We start from the raw sequence: 23,798 nt of genomic DNA, 5'->3' as shown, positions 1-23,798 counted from the left end.
TGGGGGGTGAAGGGGGAGAAGGAAATACTGCCCTGTTTCATGGTTCCACTCTCCAGCTCGGAGCTCTGAGGAGTCTAAGAATTCTGTATTTCACCCTAGCCTTCTGAGTCATTAGAAAAGTAACTTTGTTAAGGAAAGAATAGACCTTTTTTAAACAGTTTGTTAGTTTAATCTATAACTTCTAAATATTTATACATATGGGATGTCAGACCCTGTCTGTACTTTTGCCTGAACCCTGGAAATGTCGAGGGGTGGGGAGCAGACCAGGTGTGTAATTCAGATTATTTTCCATGCATCCACACATGTGTATAAATACTGTTTTCTGTAAACTTTGATCTTACCGTAAATATTGTATGATAGCCCGCCACAGTTTGCTGTCGCCAGCCACCAGTTCTGAGATGTTTAGGTGGTTTCCAATCAATTCCCCGCAGGACTTTCAGGTTGTTGTAACTAATCTCTGTTGTTAGTTATTTGGATTGTTCGGTCTTTTTGGTTTTGCAGTCCAAACAAATCATCACAATAAGCTAAAATTGAATTAGGAATAAATAACAAAGCATTGGAATCTCTTTTCTTTAAACCTGAGAAATTCTAAATTATGCTAAAATGATTAAAGACAAATTTCAAAACGTTCAAAATGACCCAGTGCATCCAAACGACCAGTATGGGCTGAAAATACAGGACGTGGCGCCCTTCGGTTTTGACATGTCTTCATTTTAGCCGGGTGGTTTTGTCCGCTGGCTGGGTTTTCAACTGAATTGTTTTTAGCCAAATGCTGGAGCCAGCACACCAGCACCTGCTCCAATATTATCCGCTCTTTCCTCTGCCAGAATTTGTGGTACTTCCAGTTGACAGAGAGGTCCGGGGGGCCCCCAGAGGAAGGAAGTTAAATTAAAGAGCCCCTCAAATGGAAGAGCTGAGGCTCTTGTCTATGGTCCTTAAGCAAAGTTGTACCAAGAGCTGTGTGTCCCCAGAAGGTGCTCTCTATCTGGGAAGAGGAAAATGTACATTGACACTTTCCAAGCTCTTGCTCAAAAAAAAAAAGGGAAAATGCTGGCTTGCTTTCTTCCAAGGTTTTAGTAGAGAATGTCATAAAAATTCCCCCTTAATGTCTTGCATGAAATAAGAGAGTAGTGAGTTCATTTCTAACTGGCAGGTGGAAGTTGTCTGCCCGGGGGAAGTAATAACAGGGCAGCCCCCTCCTCCCTTGCCGGCACTCCATGAAATAGGCACTTGGTTGATCCCACGGAGCTTGGTCGTGAGCCATCAGCAAAATGGGGTTCCTGAGAGCTCAGGGCTCTGGATGCCTCTCCATCCTTCCTTCCTTCTTCTCTCTGCCCCTCTCAAGGGGCAGAAGGGACAGCTGTAAAGACAAGCTGAATTAGCCCATCACGTTGACAAGGCTTCTTGGGAACTGCTCCATTCTAGAACTCTCCTTTGAATCCATGACCACACCAGGTGCTGGGCTCAGGCCTGGAGAAATGCAGGTGAATGAAACATTATCCCCAACCCAGACTCCCAGGATTCTAAGATTAGGATGCTCCTGGAGGAGCCAATAGGCAGGTCAGTAAAGTTTAATGAGCACCTGCTATGATCAAGGCACTGGGTGTACAGAGGTGAAGCCGGCTTTCCTCTGCCCTTGAGGAACACAGAGCTAAGTAAATGCATGCAGGAAGCTGTCCTGGCAGAAGGGCCCTGGGGGACCCGAAGGGTGGGCACGACTGTTCAGCTCACCCTGAACCGTCAGGACTCAGCAGAGGAAATTACAAAGAATTTGAAACTCGGTTTCAAAAATGAGCTGACGCACATCAGAGTAGGCTGTCTCATCCATGCTTGGTGGAGCATAAACCGGGGTGCTGGTGGAAATTTGGCACAACCCAGTGTGCAGGCTGCAGGGATCCACCTGGTGGGAATTTAGCCTACGAATTTACTGGGAAAAGTTTGCCCAGACCCACGTGTGCTGGCCTCCCCCGCAGCTTTGTTTGTGATGGTGGAAGCTTAGGAGACCAGCTGCTTATCCACAGGGGCTGGCTCAAGGAGGTACCTCTCTGTGCTGGAGACACCGTAGCCCGTGAAGAGTGAGGCAGGTTCGAACATGTTACTCCAGAAAGAGACCCAAGATATGTCACTGAGAGGAAGAGGCAAGATGCAACACTGTGGAAGTCATAGTCACTTTTCTCTGGGTGATTTTCATGGCAGAGGGGATAGTCAATGCATATACATTAAGCAGGTGGGAATCCCAAGAAACTGTTTGGAGTGGTTTCCTATGGGGAAAGTCATGAGAGAAGGGGGGAGGAAATGCGTTGGTTTTCTAACCACGTGTGGTGGGCTGAAGTGTGTCCCCCTAAATTTCACATACTGAAGTCCTAACCCCTTGTACTTCAAAATGTGACTCTATTTAGAGTTTTTGAAGAGGTGATTAAGTTAAAATGAGGTCCTATTGGGTGGGTCTTAGTCCAACATGACTGTCTTCTTTATAAGAAGAGACACAGGCACTCGGAAGACAGAGGCACACAGCAGACACGGAGAAGCTGGCTGAGTACAAGCCGGCGACAGAGGCCTCAGAAGAAACCAATCCTGCCAACACCTTGATCTTGGACTTCTAGCCTCCCAAACTGTGGGAAAATAAATTTCTGTTGTTTAAGTCCCCCAGTGGGTGGTACTTTGTTATGGCAACCCTAGCAAACAAGTATACCATGTGAATGTTTTACTTTTGATATTTGTACCTATATCTCAACAGAAAGTCAAGGAAGGTTTTTTTGTTTGTTTTGTTTTTGTAAACATTCTGTATAAAAAAAAATTCCTACTTGGTGTTCTGTTAAAAAATGAATTGGGCATGGCCTGGTGGAGGGGAGGGAGGGAGGGCAGAGGGAGAAGGGTAAGCAAAACACAGAAGGTCAAGGTCCCAGGGTGTTCTTGTGTGATAAGAGCTTGCAGGGGGTGGTGGTTGGGGGAGGGTGTGTCTCAGTGAGAGCTGAGCTGGTGGAAATTGTTCAAGGGTAGGATCTGTGGGCCTTTGAGTTCCAGTGGGGAATTTGATCTTGACTCTGAAGGTGTGGGGAACTGTTGGGAGGTTTCATGCAGGGAGGGCCATGGGCTGACAAGGAACAAGAGTAGTGGCAGAAACAAGACAGGAATTTGTTGCTGAAGTTCTGGTCGGGTTACTGAGAGCCTCAACTTACACAGGGCGATGGGCAGGGACTCTGGACCCAGACTGCCTGGGTTTGACTCCTGGCTCTGCCACCTAGTAGCTGTGTGATCTTAGCCAGTTGTTTGACTTTATGCCCCGATTTCCTGGCTGCAGGACAGGGCTAATGAGAGTGCCTACCTCATATACAGGTTATCAGAAGGGTTAACTGGGTTAACATCTGTCAAAGACTCATGGCAGTGTCTGCACGTGGTGAGCACTGTCCTGTGTCTAGGGTTGCTGTGTTTGCTGTTCACTTTACCCAGGGCTGGACACCTGACACATGACAGAGGCTTAATCCATCCCTGTTGGGTGATGGAGAAGGTATACGGTCCTGAGTGCCAGCTCATATTAGAGAATGGAAGTGGCTATCCCCAGGTCACATGATTAGGGAGGTGATGGGCTGGCCTATGAACCCAGGTCTGTCTAGCTTCAAAACCTGCACTCCTGTGTGACCTAGCTATGACCTAGCCTGGGGCATGGTAGTTAGTAGGACCTCAGTGAGTGGTTTTGAAGTGAGTTGACTGAAATGAACATGCTCAGAGGTTAAATGACTTGCCCAGGGTCACACCACTTGTCTTCCCAACTCCACACCCAAATCTCAGGACACTAGAAAGTAGGGCAGTCTAACTAGTTATGTGGACGCTTGTCAAATTTGCTGCACTGAAATATTGAACTGAGATCAATCAGGCAGAAAGACCTCCTTGAAGGCGGGAGCGTGGAGGCAGAGACCTGCACGGCTCTGGGTCGTTCAACTTCAAAACTGCAACCGGGGCTGGCACTAGACTTTTACTGAGACAAGCTAGTTAGGTGGCACTGCTGAAAAACCAAAATATTTCACCATATTTGGGGAAATAAAAATAAACCAAAAAAAAAAAAAAAGTAGGATAAAACATTCTCAGAGCTGGAGAACGTCTCCTGCAGGGAAAGGTCTAGGGAGGCAGTTCTCCCTAAAGGACCGTCAGTGTGGTTTCCCATCGGGAAGTGTGCATGGACTCTGCGGAGCTCGACGGTTACTCTCTACATTGTGAGGCATTTCTTTTCCTTCCAGCATCATCACTGACGGACCTGACTTTAGCTAAACCTCAGTAACACACCAGCCACTGTAAGGCACTAACCTGACAATGTTAGTTGCTCAAGACAGACATGAGGTTGAGAAAGGGGGCTTCGGCAGCCTGACAGGTCTCGTTTCAAACCTCAGCTCCATTATTTTCTGGCCATCAGTCTCTGGGCACTTAACTCCTTTGAAACTTGTTGGCCCCATCAGTGAATGAGGATAGGAAAGAGTCCAGTAAAGACATTTGATTCTTAATCGTACTAGTAAAAATTAGTACCATTCCAATTTCCAAAAAACTGGAAAGAAATAAAACAAATGTCTCTAACCATCAAAATAGGTATTGTCTGGACACTAACGCTTCTGTGTTCTATGACAGGTGAGTACGTGCTTTGGGCCTTCACTGACAGCTTACATATTCTTATTTTGGTACCTAGTTTATGGCCTGCTGTGCACTCTTTGAATTAACTTCACTTAAGAAAGCAGGGATGTATGTAATCTATTTTCAAATATGTTTATTCAAAAGGATTGAAATTTTATAGGCTGGCTCTTGTGAGATAATAGAATATATACACACACACACACACACACATACACACACACGCACACATTGATCTTTGCCCTTGGTTCCTGGCACAAATCTCCTAAACCCTTGGAATTTTCTGGGCGATAGGAATGTCTTTGTTTCTAATGGTGTGACTTTGGGTTTGCTCCTGAGGGGGGGCTGAATGAGTCACCAACAAGACCAGGCCATAATTAAAAGCTTGGAATTTTCAGGCCCACCCCCATTCTGCAGAGAAGGAAGAGGGGCTGGAAATGGAGTTACTTGTCAATCATGCTTACATGATAAGATCTCCCTAAAAATCCCACAAGTATGGGGTTAGTGGTCACATCCACACGGGGAGTGTAATGCATTCCAACTCTATGGGAACAGAAACTCCTGCCCTGGGGACCCTCCCAGACCCCGCCCTATGTATCTCTTCATCTGGCTGTTCATCTGTAGCCTTTATCATTTCCTTTAATAAATTCATAAACGTAAGTAAATATTTCTCTGAGTTCTGTGAGTCTCTTCAGCAAATTGAACCCAAGGAGGGGGTCTGGGAACCTCCGATTTGTAGCCAAGTTGGACTGAAGCTGTGGGTAACCTGGGGACCTACCACCTGTGATTGGCATCTACGGTGGGGGGCAGACTTGTGCCTTCCAGGTAGGCAGTGTCCAGATTGAGTTAGATTGTAAGACACCCAGCTGGTGTCACAGAACTGCGTGGCCTGGGGAAAACCCACACATCTGGTGTCAGAAGCGGTGTGAGTGTGGTAGGGATGTGAGACAAAAGTGCAGACGCAGGAGAAGAGTGGGGCTTTCCTACACAGATCATTATGCTCCTTGACCCGTGTCACCTTAATTTAAGAAGGAAGGGATTTTATGGGAAGAATATGCGTAGGCTTGGATTCTGACAAACTTCACTGCAAAACAAAGATGCATGGAAACGCTTCCTAATTCGATTTTAGGACCTGTCAGATTGTCAGTGACTCGCCTCTCCGCCCTAGGGCATACTTTGATTCTGTTAATCCAGTTAGACAGAAGTTTCAGGACACCCAGAGACTGACACTAGTCACTGACCTTTTGTCCCCATCCGAGACAAAACTAAGCACATTTAAATATCGCCAACACCACTTGCAGCCCTCTGCCCAAGGCAGGCGTTTGAAAATGCAGGTTTCATTATTATTCAGGTGCGGTGAGACACTGAGACGCTGCCATTGAAAGAGCAGTTTATTGCTCGCAGCTCCCAGGAGGAGGGGCACACGTCACCCTGCGCAGGCCGCGTGGGGAAGCACCAGGCCTGGTCAGGGGGCAGAGGCAGCGGGAGGAGAACACGGTAGGAGCCTGCACTGGGGTCCCTGTGAGAAGCGGCAGACGAGGCAGACTGAGAACTGGCTAGTGTGTCTAATTTGAGCAGGCTCCACAGTGGCGCAGCTGTCCTGAGGTGTCTGGTACCTGGCTCCGGTGTGATCAGGGCAGGGGAACACTGGCCTGGAGTGTGGGAGTCCTGTGTGAGCCCAGGGAGGGAGGGGCTTGGGCTGTGGGCTTCGGATTGGATCCTCATTTGAAAAAAGCACGTGCAGGTGGGTCCTTTACTGGGACGAGTCCCCGGAGCAGGGGTCTTTTCCCGAGGAAGCAAGGCCCCAAGACATCAAAGCATCAGGCAATATAGAAAATTTTAAAACATGATTAATACCATGAGCAGTGGCCTTGGCTCTAGGATGGACTCAGGGCAGTTACTCTGCAGTGGACAGCCAAGCTCTGTGGCCTCGAGCGGCTGACCACCTTGTAGGTGCAAGGTGCCCTGAGCCCTGCTATCCCCCTTAGGCCCAGCTTCCCTACGTCATACGTGGTAGAGCAGCAGGGTGGGTGTTTACTTCTGCCACTAACAAGAACATCGCCCTCGGCCAGCACCATCTCCCAGCAAGAGGTCCTGGGGTGAGGACTTCTGCCACCCAAGCGGTTTCTCCTTCCTCATAACCGCCTGGTTTTTGTTTGTTTGATTGTTTTCCAGGAAGAGGACACCCAGAGGTCCGTGCACTGACTCTGAGTTTCATTAATTCTATTTGCTTCCTAAGAGGAGGAAGGGCTTTGTTAAAAGCCTTTCCCTAGGGTCTGGGGAAACTTTAGAAAGCCTGACAGAGGTGAGGACAGGAGCCCTGTTCAAGGCATTCGTTATATGGGCCTCTCTTTCCCCAGGACGTGCTGGGGCCGAGGCAGAATCCAGCCAGCAGTCGTGCGTGGGGGGCCAGCGGTGGGAAACGATCCCAGTATTATTTGGCGAATGGACACTCGTCACGAGGACGGAGTGTCACTCTCTGAGCATTGTTTTGTTTATTCCTATATTTAAAAACATGAACAATATTTAATAGTTGCTTTAACACTGGTAGAAAGAACATTTCTAAATACTCACCATTTGATTTTTATTTGGAATGTTAATTCTACCTAAACAGTAATGGTACTGTGAGCTAAGTTTCTCCAGAGCATCTGCTGGGGGAGGATCGGTAGGCGACCCAGAAGGGGCCGCTTCCCCAAGTGCCAGGAGCCCTAGTGCTGGGAGGAGTGAGAAGCAGAGAAAGTGCCAAGCCCCCATGGCCAGCACATTCAGTGGAGACGCCCAGGGACCCGGTAAACGTGTCTCTGCGCTAAACGACAGGGCAGAGCCAAAAGGAAGAGGGAAGGTGTCAGACACAGACTGAGACGGGTCCCTGCACAGAGTGAATGGCCTGCTTTGTCTTCTCAAAGTTCTCTGAGAAAAGGTTAAGTAATAGATGAGCTGAAGCCGCTCTGCTCTGGGAAGAGCGTCAGGGAAGGCAAGGGACTGAGACAGGCAGCTGATAGTCGTTTTCATCACCTACTTCCCCTTCTGAAGAGGGTGAGTTCTCAGGAGGGTTGGCCATACGCCCAGGACCGTGCCGTGCGCCAGACTGCAGGCTGGGAGAGGCTGAGAGAGAGAGAGCACTAAATCGCTTTGCAAAGAGAAAAGGAAGTTTGGGGAATACGGGGGTGGGGGAGAGGGGGGTGTCAGTGGCCTGGAACAAGGAAGTGAGGCTGGCTGTGGTCAGAGCGTGTGTTGGGGAAGAAGGGCGCCACTGAATGGGGCTTGGTAACCATTCGCTTTGCTGTGCTGTGTCCGATGGAGTGTTCTCCAGCTCTCCACGCCATCTTCAGTAAAATGTGGACCCTCTTTAAAGGGAGGTTGCAGGTTTACTTTTCCAGGAATAAAACTAAGTGTTAAGTCTTACTCTGAGGTGGGCACAGGGTGAGAACAGAGGCAGCCAAGTGACATGCTCATTTCTACTTCTTTGGCCAAGGCAAGGCCAATGGCCACATCCAAGGTCAAGTTTCACTAATTCTATTTATTTCCCAAGAGGAAGAGTTGTTCATGTCTGTCTCCCCCACCAGGACTGGAAGTGCCTCCGCCGTCGGGTCATTCTCACCCATCTCTGCGCGTCCAGTGCCCTGCAGTGCTTGGCACAGAGTAGATACTCAGTGTTTCGTGCATCAGAGTGTCTCTGTAGTATTCTCTTGTCTTTTCGTCGCCACCATCCCAAGTCCAGGTTGCACCTGGACTGTTCCAGCAGCTTTTCCACGGCTGCCGTCTTTGACGTCTCGCACGGCAAGTGCCCCCTGCGCTCTACCAGCATCGGCATTGGTTTCCAGCACCGCGTTGATGCTTGCCTTCATTTACTTATGGAACTTTAGCACTCTGTCCTTCCCTGCTCAGAAATCTCAAGGCCCCATTACCTAGAATCACATCTACATTTGCCATCGTGAGGTTCACAGTCACCCAGGGAATTTAAAGACAGTGAGACCTCAGGTATGGAAAAATCTCTTGTGAAACATTCAGAGTGGTACAGTTATTAGCTATGTGTAAGAGTCATTATTCTATGCAGTTTTCTCCCACCTGGATACACCATAAGATGGCATTTTCCGGCCCCCTTAAACTTGGGTGTGGCCACTGGATCTGCATTGACCACAGAAGTGGAGATGAGTGTGTCTTTGTGTGGAAGCTTCACCATACGTCTGTCATCTGCCTAATGTGCCTCCATTCTGCACCACTTCCTACCTAAAGAAACTCTCTCCAAATTCTAGCTCTGGTATCACCTCTTCTCTGAAGCTCAACCTGAGATCTTCCAGAAGTTTCTGTCTCCTCTCTCTGGTTTTCCATGCTGCCTCTACCCTTGTATTGGAGTCTTCATCTCAGGAAGCTGTACTTACTTAGGCCCCTCTCCCCAGGCTGGAAACGAGCTCACGGTCAGAGGTCCTGTATATGGCGAGTGGTAATGGGCAGCCCTGACTTGAATCGATGGAGGATGCCCCTCCAGCCTGTGGACCTGGCCACCCTGCCGACCTCCTGGGTTCCAGTCCTGCCTCCCTTCTTACCTTCTGTGAGACCCTGACAGGTATCAATCAATAACTTTATGCTTCAGGTGCCCCACTGGAAATCAGTTCAGTCAGCATCAAATACTTCAGACCAAAGCATGGAAGTATGCAGATGGAGATTCTGGGTGGGTCCCCTTATGGATGACTTAGGATGGTAACAGGATATTTTTTCCACTTACGTGAGGGCCTGTTTATGAGTTCATTCGAACTAGATATAGAGAAACCAAACAATGGTTGGATGTATTTCTGAAAAACACACAGAGCTTTATTATGTTTGTTAATTGTGCAGAAAGTGCATTGAACTGAAATCATCACTCTGACTCATTCAGCTCAAAGACTGGTCCTTAGTGCTCATATAAACATAGCTTTAGGGGTCATGGAAACATACAGAGGTCAACAGCCTCTGGAAATCACATCTCAGGAAATGAATATAAAACAAATACCAAAACACAAAAGCAAAAATTACAAAATCTGTTTAAATAAACTGTTGCACTCTCATAGCACAAATGTTCATCTTACAGGTAACCAGGAGATCTTTACAGCACATGGAAAAGTTTTGACATGGCGCCTCCTAGTGGGCTCTGTTCAATTTTGACTTCATTAACATGAACTGCCCTGTATCATGGAGATGAAGAAATTGCAGAAAAAGCTCCAGGACTCCCCACAGTAGTCTAAAGCTATCTTCCTCTGGTTTACCAAGTCTGGGTCCTCCACACACTTGGAATAATTGGTGGCCGTGGTCTGAGTCTTTGCTGGGCTGGAAAGGGTGGTCTTTTCGACCTCACTCTGCTCTTCAGTAGAAGGCTTCATTAACTTCTGGCTGGATTTCTGGTTTCTAATCAGAGTGGAGTTCACCAGCTTGAGATTGGATTCTGGAAACTTCTTTCTGCACACCCTGGTCTTCAGGACGCTCTTGGAGTCCCCACAGATTATCTTTTGAGAGCGTAGGTTCCGGCCAATTTGTTTCCAATAGACGTTCTTTTGGTTTGACTCAAAGCATGAGGTTGGATTGCCAGTGAAGAAACAGGAAAACTTATTGTCCTGCCGAGTGCACTCGACCTTCAGGGCAATACCCTCCTCCTGCTCAGTCACCGCCCATCTGCAGTTGGCGTGGTCTTGGGTAACAAACTTGCCTTTGGTCAGGTGCTTGGATGGCTGGCTTCTCGGCTCCATCTGGGGCTTGCCCGGAGCATGCAATTTATCTGTGCTGGCTTTACTGCCATGTCGTTTCTTTCTTTCTTTTTCGGCCTCCACCGAGAGCACCTGAGCAGCCAGAAGGAGGAGGGAGAGAAGGGTGAGGCTCTGGACCCTCATGGCTTCAGCTTGGTGGGAACCTGTGTGACAAAAGGCAGTGAGTCAGTGTCAGGCAGCGTTCTGCAGTGCTGGGCTGCAGGATGACCCTCCCTCCACCCAGACCCGTGCCTGCCTGCAGAGGAGCGAGATCAAAGATCCTTCTCTTTCCTGGAATTAGTAAACAAGCAGTCTGTCTAATTATACTTCTGCTTGACTTGAATCTTGAATGTCAGCAAGTTCTTACTCTTCATTCATTCATCACCACTCTGAACATCCTTAACTCTCACTCCCTCAATCACTCACTGAATTACTGCACACTTGCTCACTCACTCCTGTGCTCATCACTCACTAAGCACTCATGGAGCTGCTTCTACTAGCTGTGCACTAGACTGGAAGTTGAATTCCTCAAGGTAAGTAAGAAAGTCTCATGTCTTAAAAACTTAGAGGCAACTCTTTGGGGACTCTGAATAACATGGACCAGGAGTCTATCCCAACTGTGTCCCCAGCTTGATCTTGGGCAAGTCTCTCTCCCATTCTGGGTCTCAGCTTCTTTATCTGGAAATCAAGATGGTGGGTGAGATCATCGTCAACCCTCTTCCAGCTCCAGCGTGCTGAATTTCTCTCTCACTGTTCGATGTGCACTCAGATGACCACACAATGATGAAGGACATGGTAAGTGACATGAAAGGTGATGTTTGACCCAAGGTTAGACATGCATGAAGTTTGGAGACTCTGAGATGGGGGATGGAGCGGGGCTTGGGAGGAGGGGTATTTGGGATTCAGTAAGAGCTAGGGAGAGTCATGCAAGAGGGGAAGTCACCCAACTTGACTGGGCAACGTGAACCAGGGTGGATAGGGGTGAATTTCCACCGGAGCCTTTAGACTTGTGGCACTGTGCTTGACATACAGAAAGCCCACAATCAGTGCTTTTCAAAAGTAATCATTGAACAAATAGGATGACCTTAATTGCTACACCAAACTGCATAGATTTTATCAGGTGGGCAACAAAAACCACACTTGAAAGAAGAGAATTAGCATTTTAATTTGATACCTACTATGTGCTAAGCACTTGACTGGTATTTAATTCTTGTCTTGTTAATCCACACAAGAGCCCTGCCTGGTAGGTAATAAAACATCACCCCCAGGTAACAGATATGACAGTTAAGGTTCAGAATGGCAAACAAATTGCTCAGTGTCCCCTGGTGGTCAAGTGACAAAGCTGGGACAGACAGCCAGAACTTCTCTCTCTGGTCCTGTACACCAGCCCTCATTGAAGACCTCTTGCCTTCACCTTACTCTGCCTTTCAGAAAACATTGGCAAGAAATAAAAAAGCAATTATGAAAAACTCAAGATTTGGTTTGGCTTAGTTCAGGGTGATAAGCTGATTATTATGATCAGTGCTCCATTTTAAAAGAATACAGAATTTTGCTTAAAAAGAGGCAGGTCTCACAAAGGGGAAAGGGCGGGGAGGGAAAATTAGGGGTTGGGGATTAACAGACACATGTTACTATACATAAAATAGATCAACGACAAGCACCTACTGTGTAGCACAGGGAACTACATTCAATATCTTGTAATAAACTACAATGGAAAAGAATCTGAAAAAGTATATATATATATCTGTGTAACTGAATCACTTTGCTGTACACCTGAAACTAACATTGTAAATCAACTACATTTCAATAAAAAAAACTTAAAAACAAAAGAGGCAGGAAGTGGCCCTGATCTCATTTCTACTCTTAGCACATGGCCTCCCTTCAGGATTGATACAGGATAGTCACCAAACGTGGGCTTCCAAAATGAAGGCTGGATGGGAGCCAGGCATATCAGATGAAGACCCACTCATTCCTCACGGCACTGGGACTCAGCGCCCACATGTCTCTGCTGGGGTCCAGACCCCAGGAACCTGAGGTCCTCATGGGAGCTGGGAGAGGGACAGGCAATGAAACTCTCTAGAGAGCTAGGCTCTTACCTGGCTCTGAGTTTGCAGATCCAGTGTGATCCCAGATGTAGGAGTGAGCTTGCAGGCTTACAGCTGTCTTGTCCACAGTATGAGGCAGGGACGGCCTTTTATACAAGAGCCCAGATAGACAAGGGTTTTACAACTCACAAACCTGTGTAGCTTTACTCACACTCCTCCCAGCCACGCCCCTTCAGAGACAGCCATTTCCTGCAGGGAAAGTGGTTGATGTAATCTTGTGGGGGGCGGGGTGGGACGGTGTTACATGTGTGGCATTAGACCAGGTTCTTCCAAGCCCTTTCCTTTCCCCCCAGCAGCCGGTTTAGGACAGCTCAGCCTTGTAAAGACCCTCCTTGATTGGGTAAGGACCCCAGCAGCAAAATCTTGGAGGGGAAGTTACAAACAATAAGCCCATTTTACCCAAAGCTCTCCCTTCATTCTCATCACAGTCCCCTCCATGGTATGCGTAACCTATAATTCATCCCATTTTACAGATGGAATGTTGGAGCTTGGAGATACTCACGGCTTGTCCAAAGTCACAGGGTTAGGAGGATGAGAAGCCCAGAGTTTGAAGCCCCGAAGCTTGGAGTCCACTATCTGATCTTTTCCTATCTGCTGCTCTCAATGAACATTCGATGAATGAAGGACTGAGCTGGGGAAGCCATCTCGGTCTGTGAGTTCCTGTTTCCTGTGAAGCACCTGAAGTTACTGTGTGAGCAGAGGCATCCTTGGGCCCTGAGAGGTTAATAAGGAGGAAATTCTTGATCTGGGTTTTTGATTTAAAAAAATTCACCTTCTGGCCACATGTGGGGGACCTCACTCTGGTCAGGCTTTTCTAGGCAGAGTCTGGTAGCAGAATGACCTACGTGGATGGAGCCCTGGATACAGCATCTGTTTGGCTGTGATCTTAACTTCTCTGAATTTCCATTTGCTCATCTCCTGATAGCTGACAACCACAGCCCCTCATGTAAGGCTTCATACTAAATTATAGGAGGCTGAGCTATTAACATGAAATGAAGCAGAACAGATTTGGTTCATAAGTTGTATTCTTTAAAAATAGATACATTTTGTTTTCACATTGACCATATAAAAAGAACTCACTTCCATAAAGATGTAGATCTCTATAATTTGTTTCTTTACTTTTCATGATGTTTGGGCACAAGAAATTTGTCGTTTTCCTTTTTGACTCAGTTGTAAGGAAAACAACAGCACATGTGTGATGATAAATGGCAACTGAGCCTTGCCTCTGGGACAGGGACAGTGAGGCAATAAGGAGTGGTGGGGACTGTGGCAAACAGGGTAGTTCCTGATATCCAAATGTCAACACTCAGTGCCAGTTGACCAAAAACAAGTTGGCATGAAGATCAGTATTTTCTGACCTAATGAATTTTTTTCACATATACAATTTTAAAAATAAAAATGGACATTTCATGAAATTTTAAGAGCTCCTCTGACATCTTGATGTGTGTTTATAGAATTGGGTTGGTAGCTAATTGTAACTTTCAAAAACATTGTCCTGACCCACAATAAAGATACAAAAAGTTGTGACTGTGGATGGATTCCATTCAAGTTCCACCTGTTTGAGAATTCCAAGATCACAGAGCTCTGGGTAGTGACTGGTTCTCTCAGTGATTCAAAGTTTTTCTTCATGAATCGCATGGAAGGAGGCTATTTCCCCAGACTCCAAGCCCCATGTAAAGCTGGCTCACCCTAAGATCCAACCCTCTGTTCGCTTTGTTGAACCGCACAAACAGGCACTCACAATGTGGTATTTTGGGGGATTACTTGGACACAGGCAAGACAAAGCTGCTTTGTTTCACAAGGAAGTACAGATCGAGGTGGTCTCCTGCAAAATGAGAAATTCATCTTGATCCTAAAGTGGCAGCCAGATTCTTTCTGGAGAAAGACTATAGGTCAGAACACAAAGCAAAATTAGAAAAACAAAAACATGTGGACTCCGGGATCTTTTCTGAGAGATGTCTCCAAGCTCTGGCAGGGAGCAGGGAACTTTCTTCACTGGCTTCCCGTGGACCCCCAGCTTTTCCTGTGACCCTGTGCCAACTTCTGCCTTGATCTTTCTTTTCCAAACAGGGGGAACAATCTTAGACCAGGCTGTGTAGTCTTTTTCCTCTTGGCTGAGCTTGTTATTTCAAACTCATTTCTAGACACACACACACACACACACACACACACACACACACTAAGCCACTCATCCAGCATTTCCTGAATACCTGGTGAATTCTTCCCCTTCCTGCCTTTGCTACTGCTGTTCCCTTTACTTGGAATGCCCTTCCAGTTCTACTTTGCCAGACACACAATAACTCATCCTTCAAGATCCATCTCAAATGCCATCTCCTCTTTGTTGGTGTCCTTGGTCCCCTGAAGCTTCCCCATTGCCCGTTTTTCATGGACATCCACGGAGAGAAATAGACCGTCACTCCCAGTGTGCTAGCATCATGCTGAGGCTCTATCCACACACTAACTCACAGCTCGACGTGCTGAGAAAGCATACACCTGCACTGCTGTGCCCTGGGGAGCTGGACGGGGTTTGGAACCTCAGCAAGGCTGCTCTCAGCAGGTTTCATGAAACCCCCATACTCCCAGAACTGAGGGCTTCCCTGACTCCTGGAGAACAGACTCTGTAAAGGCTCATCAACTCTTTTTTTGCCAGATTTTGTGGTCCAGATGTGAAGCTGAGGCTAAGCATGTGCCTGGCATGTGATTAGGAAAGACTGAATGGAGGCCACTTCTAATACTTTCATGAAAAATGATGTACCCTTACTTTGATAAATTGTAAACTCTCTCTTTAATATATACATTTTTAAATATTAGACTAGTATTAACTTTACAAAATATTGGCAAAGATAGTTTCCCTTGCCCTACCTCCAATCCAGGTTCCTCTGTTGTCAACCTTTTGCAAAATAATGCTACATTAATAAAACTATTGAACCAATATTGATGTATTACTGCTAAAGTCCATATTTTGTTCAGCCCTCCTTACTTTTTACCTAGTGTTCTTTTTTTAAATCATCAAGAGACTTTATTTAATTGAAGTTTAGTTTATTCATAATGCTGTGTTAATTTCTGGTATACAGCATTGTGATTCAGTTACATGTATATATACTCTTTAATATTCTTATTCATTGGAGGCTATTACTGGATATTATTTTTAAGAGTGGTTTTTGGTTCCCAGCAACATTGAGTGGAAAGTGCAGAAAATTCCCATATCAACCCTGTCCTTCACAAACACTGTCAAGATTTTCCACCAGGGTGGTACAATCACAATAGCTGATGAACGTTTCTTGACACATTGTAATTACCCCAAGTCCATAGGTTTCATAATAGTTCCCTCTTGGGGCTGTATAATCCACGGGTTCTGACAAACATAATAACATGTTTCCACCATTATAGTGTCATCCAGAGGAGTTTCACTGCCCTAAAAATCCTCTGCGTCACACCTGCTCACCCCACCTCCCCCAACCACTGGAGATACCCAGTCTTTTTACTGGCTCCGTAGTTTTGCCTTTCACAAGTGTCATATAGTTGGAATCATACAGAACTTACTCTTTTCTGAATGGCTTCTTTCACTCAGTGATAAGATTTTAAGTTTCCTTTGTTTCTTTTTGTGGTTTGATAGCTCACTTCTTTTTAGCACTGAATAGCATTCCACCGGATGGACCACAGTTTATTTATCCATTCACCTCCTGATGGACATCTCAGCTGCTCCATCATTTTTGTAACTATGAGAAAAGCTTCTATTAACATTTGCGTGCAGGCTTTGCTATGGACATATGTGTTCAATTCCTAATGATCTTTTCTGCCCAGGATTCTATCCAAGATTCCAAGTGACATTTAATAGACAAGACTCCTTAGGGTCCCCTTGGTTGTGACGGTTTTTCAAATGTTCCTTGTTTTTCATGACCTTGACAGTTTTCAGGAGTACGGTCAGGTGTTTTGAGAATGTGTTCCATCTGGAATTTCTCTGCTTTTTTCTCCTGATTAGATTGGGGATGTGTCATTCTCTTCACCAAAGATTGAAATGATGGATGGCAGGTTTCCTTTGGGGGTTCCATAGAATGTCTGGACACAACTAGTGACCACCCACAGCTAAGGCTGGTGGTTGAATACGTGTCCTATGCAGTCTGGTCACTGATAGTTTTGAAGTTCAAAATCTGACTTTGCTCTCATGCATGTTGTACTGCCGTGTGGTTCCCTGACCTAGAGGGCTGGCCCCTGTTTGTAAGTCACCAGTGGTTATCCAGTGGGTGAGGTTTTGCTCTCAGCTGAGTCTTAACTGTGCATTTTGCCAGGCCAAATTTGCTCAAAAACTAGCCCCTCCTTCAAAAGTGACCTCACATACAGACAAAATGCTTATCACTGCATCAAAGCAGTATTAATTTTTCGGTCAAATTATGTACATTAAAAACATATTCATTGTCAGAAAATGAGGAAGTTGGCCAAATAAACATAAGCTAAAATCTAGTCTGGCAGAAAGCATCCATCTTAGACCTACAGAACAGTGTTTGCTTTCCAAATTTAAAATGCTCATTAGCCATGAGGTTTCAGAATTCCTGTCCAGCAGATCAAATTGCTAATGTTTTACTTTAGAAAAATAAGAGACAGTGAAGAGTTGATGGTACAGCACTTTGTATGAATGCAAATGGAAAGTATATTAATGTTTATTTCTCTTAAAGGAAGGCCCTATGTCACATCTCTTAACATTGAAACTATTTTGTTCGAAGCCATGTGCAATTCTTGGTTTTGATTCTGAATCCATCTAAAAAGTAATTCATAGTTTTTCTGCTAAAGTTAAACCAGATGAAATTGTTGTTTCTGGTAGGTAAACATGGTAGAATATCAGCAATTTTCGAATAGCTCGAACTAATAATAATATTTAGAGGGTTTTTCCCCAGGTATCTCAAAGCCTTATACATATATATTTTTAATTTTAGTGTTTTATAACAAACTCTTTATACAAGATAAGTTAATTGATTTTTTCTGGGTTTTTCATTTCGTTTTTAAAAAGAAATTGCTTTAAAACATCTTAAACATCCTCTTAAACACCCTGAACACACGTACGTACACACACTGTCATGCAGGTGCGTCACAGATGGGGACACATTCCTTCGCACAGCTGCCACCTCTGTATCTTGGGGCAGAAGGTCTTAGAGAGTTTCCCTTTGGAACTATTAGTCTCTAACCTGTGTCTCTAACCCTCAGCATCTTTGCTACAAAGAGTGTCTGTTGCTGTCCTAGGAATCTGAAAAGAGGAGAAGACAAGTTGCCCTTTGCGTTAATGCTGTGAGTCACCATGCACGCGGGCATTTGATTGGCTGCTTTTGTCACATGAAGAGGTGAAGACGTTTAGATGAAAGGTATCAGAAAACAGCTCTGAAAAGGCCTGTGGTGACTCCTGGGGCAAATGGTATCCATGCTCCAAGAGCTGCGGGCAGTTTCAGGGAAGAGAGGGGTGCTGGGGGAACTGACACTGTTGATTCCAGCAAGAACAGGGCTGGCCTCTGCCAGACCTCATTCATCCTGTCACTCAGTCTGTCATTCTCCTGTCATTCTCTCATTCTTCCAGTTACCCAAAGAGCACTCATGAAGCACCTCAGGTCCCAGACTCTCTCTGTCATTGAATGAATTGCTGTCAAGAATGAGCTGGTACCCGTCCTCAAAGAGACGGCAGTAGGGGGTGAGAAAAGGCTACCGGTCATGACAATACAGTGGCCACTGAAATGTTGGAGGGAAGGCTGGAACGCTCAGTGTGGGGACATCTGACCTAGCCAGAGGCAGAGAGAATTTCTCAATAGCCTTCTACTGGTTAGGTGACAACACAATAGCTGGAGAGAACAGTATCTATTCAGTCATTACTCAGTACCCACTCTGTGCCAAGTGCACTGTTAGTCACTGTGCGGGATGCAGGGTGAGAGAGCTTTGGCCCCTGCCTTCCAGACCACCAGCCTGGTCTACAGCTCACTCTCCAGTGACTGCTGTCATGGTGGCATCTCATTACATCTTAGCTTCAAGTCCCTGAGGCTTTTCATCTGCTTAGAGAAAAGGTCCAAATTTCTGAATCTGACCTAAGAAGTCCTTCCCTTCTCAATTCTAGCCAACTTCAAGGTCAACACCCTGCACATCCTACACACATGTCCCTGGGCTCCAGCTGTATCCTCCCATCCACTCTTCTCCTACACGTTGGACTGTTTCAGGACACGTTGCCTCTGTCAAACTGATATTTTTGCCTAAAAGTCCATTTCACCCTTCTCTACCTGGCAGATTCTCTCTCTCCCTGACTCCCTGTGCCTACGGCAGAATTCGTTGCTCCTTCATCGGGTCTCATACGTTTTCACTGACTTCACCATGATTACAGCTGAGGGGTCGCCTTGTTTTGCTTCATTCATGTACTCGCCACCACCTGCATCCCAGGTAGTGACATCTCTGGCCCAGAGCTCAAGCACAAAGCTTAGAAAGCACTTAGCCTAAACAACAAGTTTCTCCTGCACAGAGAACTACATTCAATACTGTAGTAACCTACAGTGGAAAAGACTATGAAAACGAATATATACATGTGTACATATGACTGAAACATTATGTTGTACACCAGAAATTGACACATTGTAGACTGACTGTACTTCAATTTTAAAAAAATAAGTAAGCACTTAGCAAATATTTATTGAATTGAATTGGATTTTGTGTTTATCAAGATTATTCTGATTGTAATCATAATAAAAAAAAAACTAAAAACAATAGAAACAAAATTGGGAATTTGCAGGAAGTTTCTTATAACCCATGGAAGGCAAGGAGGATCGTGTAGGACCCCTGTCTCAAAATGTACCTTTGGAATTTTCATTTATGGAAGTTACTAAGTGACTCTGTGGAGTGTATAAAGCTACTGACAGAAGAGTTCAAAACTTACATTTTCCAAGGAAGAGCATCTGGCTTGTTTGTTTGGGAGGCAGAATTAAGAGAGGGGGAAGGAAAGCCTGGACCAGCGCCCTTACTGGGGCTTCCAAGGGCAAGGTGAAGCAGGGCATAGTAAACAGCTTTGGACTGGTCAGTTTTAATAGCTCTAGAGGGATGTGGGGCCCAGGGGTATCCCTAGCTATCTGGCCCCTGGCCCTGGATGGACTGGGGGCAGGGAGTTATTGGTTTGATGTGTGAGAGCTGAATAAAGGAGGTGCTTACCTAGCAAATGAGAGGTATGCTCCCAAATAAGCTGCTGCTCTCATTCGGAATTAACTACCTCTGGAGGGGCAGTCTCTCCTCAAGTTTAGAAGATCCTGTAAAATAGCAAAGCATCATAAAATGCAGACTATAAAAAAAATAATGAATTCAATCCATCCTCTGATGTTTTGACACCAGACTAAGGAAATTTTGGTGTGATGATCATGGAGATTTTGGGGGAGTGAACCATAAGTTGCCCTCAACAGCTAAGAAAATATTTTGTTATGAAAGCAGAATGGAGAGTCACAAGTAGAGGTACATGGGATTCTTTCAGGCCAGCCCATAAGTAAGTTTTCTATTTATAAGGTGTAATCAAGAAATGAGATCTGGAATTTGCAGAGGTTTCCAACCATACCCTGGTGGAAATCATTAAAAGCAACAGTTTGCCAATAATGTCTTTGTGCACGTATTTTGGTTCAAGGTGGCAGTTATGCTGTTGGAGGATATAAACTCACAAGTTAGTAAAGTATATGTAAAGATTGGTGGCGTCGTGTGTAACTAAGGGGAGGGACAGTTACGGTGGTCTCGTGGGAAATGCAAGAGTGGAGATTGTGGTGGGAAGCTGAGGTGGGGGTAGTAGGTAAAGGCACAGAGGAGTGGGTGGTCCTCTACCCAGGGGCTCGAGGAGGTTGACTGATATGAGGCAGGTGAGGTGTCTCCTGGGGAGAATGGCTCAGACAGTAGTACCCCTTCCCAGATTTCCCTTTAGGCAGGGAGTGTAGGTGTGTAGGTCTTGGCAGAGAGCAAGGAATGTCTACTCCAGCATCATGAGCTAAGCAGACAGTGAGCTCAGAAACACAACAGAATTTCTGACATTAAAAAAAAGAAGCAAAAATGTCCTACGTCCAAGGTGAGGTCTTCAGCTGCCCCTACTTAAGGGGCAATGTCACTTGAGTTAATGTCATCTTCAGCAGTGAGGGCGTCACTAGTGGCGTCACCTAGGCCAGGGCGATGTCATTTGGGATGTGGGACTGGAGCATCCTTTCCAAGTGGACATCCCCTCCAACTGATGTGGCTCTAAGCACGTGCCATGTTTGGATGAAACAATGGCTTGTTTGGAGGGTTTGGGCCTCTGTATTACACACCAGTGAAAGCTCCTAGACCAGAAGCAATTAGAGCAACAGCCCACAGAGTGTGGTACTGCGGCACTGAGCTGGCTTTTGCTTTGGAGGAAAGTCTAGGTTCACATCCGTCCTATGTTGCACAGGCATCTGCTGGTCCTGGGATAACGTCTGGTTAATGGATTTCAGAAGAATCTGTGCCCTCGATCTGGCTGCCGGACGTCATCAGATGGGCTCAGGACAGAAAGTTTGTGAAACTGGATTAGGGCCTCGGGCAAAATAGAAACTCACCTGGAGGTTTCTTTGTTGGACTGGAATATGTAAACAAGTTCTTAGAGGAGACAGTCACATGTCTCAGTTGCTCCAGGTTTCCCGGAACAATCCAGAACACGAGAGTTCTACTGAACGCCTCTTCCAAGCACTGTCTATTCTGAGAAGTGAAACTTGTGTCTTGGTTACTATGAGGAGTGTCTGTAACTTGGTTACTGTGAAGGTACAGGATGTCCTGGCCTTGTACCGTGGCCTTGGTACAGGTAGGGACGTGTGTGATTTTGATTGATATTTTGGGTATCTGTGAGACAAGAGATTCCCAGAGTTCTTTACTCTGAAGGGGAAAAGTTTAAGGCCATGGACCAAGAGTTTGTAATAAATGTGGAAATGGGGCCCCTTACTGGCCAAAGCGTCCAGTGCTGGGATGACGGCACGGTGCTCGGTGGTGCTATTCGCGTGGTCTACCACTACCCATTGCTCTTCACTTAGTCACTCCCAAGGGGCTTCTCGGGTCACAAAGGTGACTGGGGGAGGGGTGACCTCCTCTAGCACTGAGACCTCTGGCCAGGGACAGAGGACAGGGGAAGCCACCGACTCCTGCAGCAGGAATATTCCAGAGAGCCTCAGTTTGCCTCCATCCTGTCTTGTGGGGTGCTGGTGGCATGACCCAAACCATAACGTGCCAGTGGGCATGAAGGGTCACGGGCTCAGGGTCCAGCACAGCCCAGTAGGTAGCCAGTCATCTGTTGTGTTACTGGTGTACAGCCCAGCTGAGAGGGGTAGTTTCTTGTATCAGAGCCCTTGGCCAACTGATGGCCTTCACTGGTGGCCCAGAGACTCCAGGGGGCATGAGAAGAGGTGGCCGAAGCCACTCCAATGAAGGAGTCTCCGAGGGCACCAACGGGAGCCAGCTGATTTTAACTTGGAAGTAAAGTTTGTAGATGAAGACTATGTTGCCACTAGAATCCAAAAGGAACAAAAAGTTGCTGGACTTCTATGTCCATAATGAACGTGTCAAATATCTCTCTTCAGCGGAGCTGTCGTCAACGTAATGTCATATCCGTGCTCTGGGCCTCGAGCCCAGCTTATCAAAGTCTATCCCTGAGATTTGCCACACGGCCTCTGTCAGAGCTGCTGACAGCCACGTTTCTAACCATGTGAGGAAGAGTTTTCTGAGAATGCAAAGCACACGTGCAGAGAAAAAGGAGATGCGATATGAGAGATTGTGCTGGTGATTTCTAGGTCCCCACCTCTGTGTGTCTGAGTGGTTGTCTTAATCGTGTATTTTATATCCTGTATCTTATGATGTTTTGACATCTTGCCGGGAGCCAACAGATACGAGGAGAGACTGCCCTTCCCAGGGCAAGCTAATCCTGGAGATAGTAAGTAGCTTAATTACGCGCGCTTTTCCCTTATACAAGCTAACCATCCGTATCTAACTCTGAACTCCCCACGCCAATATTTTTTTCCTGCCTTAAGTCAACCCATGGCCAGATATCAAACAGCCAGCCACTGTCCCAAGCCCGCGGGAACTATTCACACTGGCCCATCCTAAACTGTTTACTCCGCCCTGCCTTTTCCTGTTGACATATTTAAAGGGGAAGGGTCTTTCTCTCAAATAACCACAGTAAGGGCTCTAGCCTCCACTTTCCCCTCCCTCCTGACAAAAACCAGGTGCTTCCCCTGTGGCTGTGGTGGCAGGGTGTGCCCACTTCTTTTCTGAAATGTAAGTAATAAATTGTTCTTTTAATGGCATTAGCCTCTCAATGTCATCACCCAGCCACTCCTGTAAATTAGAATCCTAAGGGTAGCTTTTGAGACAGTTGGCCCAGCAGGTGTTGAACTGATGGGTACGCCCCTAGATTACTCTCGAGACCTGAACTGTCTACACTGCAGAGCAGGCTGCTTATGGGAGGAGTGCCATCAGCTTTACAAATGATAAATTGACAATTGATAAAACACAATCAACATTGAGGCTCAAATTATAGCTGTATCTGAGGACCTCATTAAATTTCAACATTGTATGTCGTGTAATCTTAAAAGCCATTAAGACCTTGTCTGCAAAGCTGCCATGATGACAAAGCTGTTAGCGTAGTCCGTGGGTGGTCTGGAAAAAGTGCATCGTGTCCCTTTGTGGGGGAAGGCAAACAGCAGTGAGAGGCTGCTCAAAGAGGCACTGAAAAGACCATGCTAGCCAAAGCCACGGGGCAGGCAGTCACCAGGTGTTAATTGGGTATAGTCAGTCTTTTTTTTAAATTCTTATTTTTTATTGAAGTATAGTCAATTTACAATGTTAGTTTCACATGTACAGCTAAGAGATTCAGTTATACATACACATTTTTTTTCGGATTCTTTTCTATTACAGCTCACTACAAGAAATTGAAGAAAAATAAAGGTTACCTCATGGTAAATGAAAACAACTTTAATACTGTGTTCTCATCCTCCAGGACCCTCATACCCAATATCTAATATTATTAAAATGACTGACTCCACAGATAAAAACAAATATCATATGATGTCACTTACATGTGGAATCTAAAAAAAAAAGTTTTTTTACATGTCAGAGATAGATCACCCACATAGAAAGCAAACTGTGATGACCAGGGGGGAATGGAGGGGGAGGGATAGATTAGGAGTTTGGGATTAACAGACATTACTATATATAAAATAGGTAAACGACAAGGGCCTACTGATAGCACAGGGAACTATATTCAATTTCCTGGGCTTGAGTCATGTTCCTGCTGCTGGACTCATGGACTCTGGCAAAGAGCAGGATCCTGGGGCAAACAGCCCGGTCCCCTGACATCTGTGGTAGGATTTGA

The 23,798-nt window shown here is 46.0% G+C and overlaps 1 protein-coding gene across 1 annotated transcript; it reads right to left on the bottom strand.

The window, feature by feature from the left end:
* Positions 1-9,405: 9,405 nt before the first annotated feature.
* On the bottom strand, positions 9,406-12,587 carry FGFBP1 (fibroblast growth factor binding protein 1). Its single transcript, XM_010973007.3, has 2 exons — positions 12,431-12,587; positions 9,406-10,498 (listed from the first exon to the last, which is right to left on the bottom strand). The coding sequence occupies exon 2, from the start codon at positions 10,476-10,478 to the stop codon at positions 9,765-9,767; it is 714 nt and encodes a 237-aa protein (XP_010971309.1). The 5' UTR covers positions 10,479-10,498; positions 12,431-12,587; the 3' UTR covers positions 9,406-9,764.
* Between the last annotated feature and the right edge of the window lie 11,211 nt (positions 12,588-23,798).

This window comes from Camelus bactrianus, chromosome 2 (assembly GCF_048773025.1).
Source record: "Camelus bactrianus isolate YW-2024 breed Bactrian camel chromosome 2, ASM4877302v1, whole genome shotgun sequence".
NCBI lineage: Eukaryota > Metazoa > Chordata > Mammalia > Artiodactyla > Camelidae > Camelus > Camelus bactrianus.
The sequence above is the reverse complement of the archived record's forward strand: the minus strand, read 5'-3'. Positions and strand labels throughout refer to the sequence as shown.

Bases quoted from the DNA above. Each gene is read 5' to 3' on its own strand.
- FGFBP1 (XM_010973007.3), bottom strand. From the start codon at position 10,478: ATGAGGGTCCAGAGCCTCACCCTTCTCTCCCTCCTCCTTCTGGCTGCT.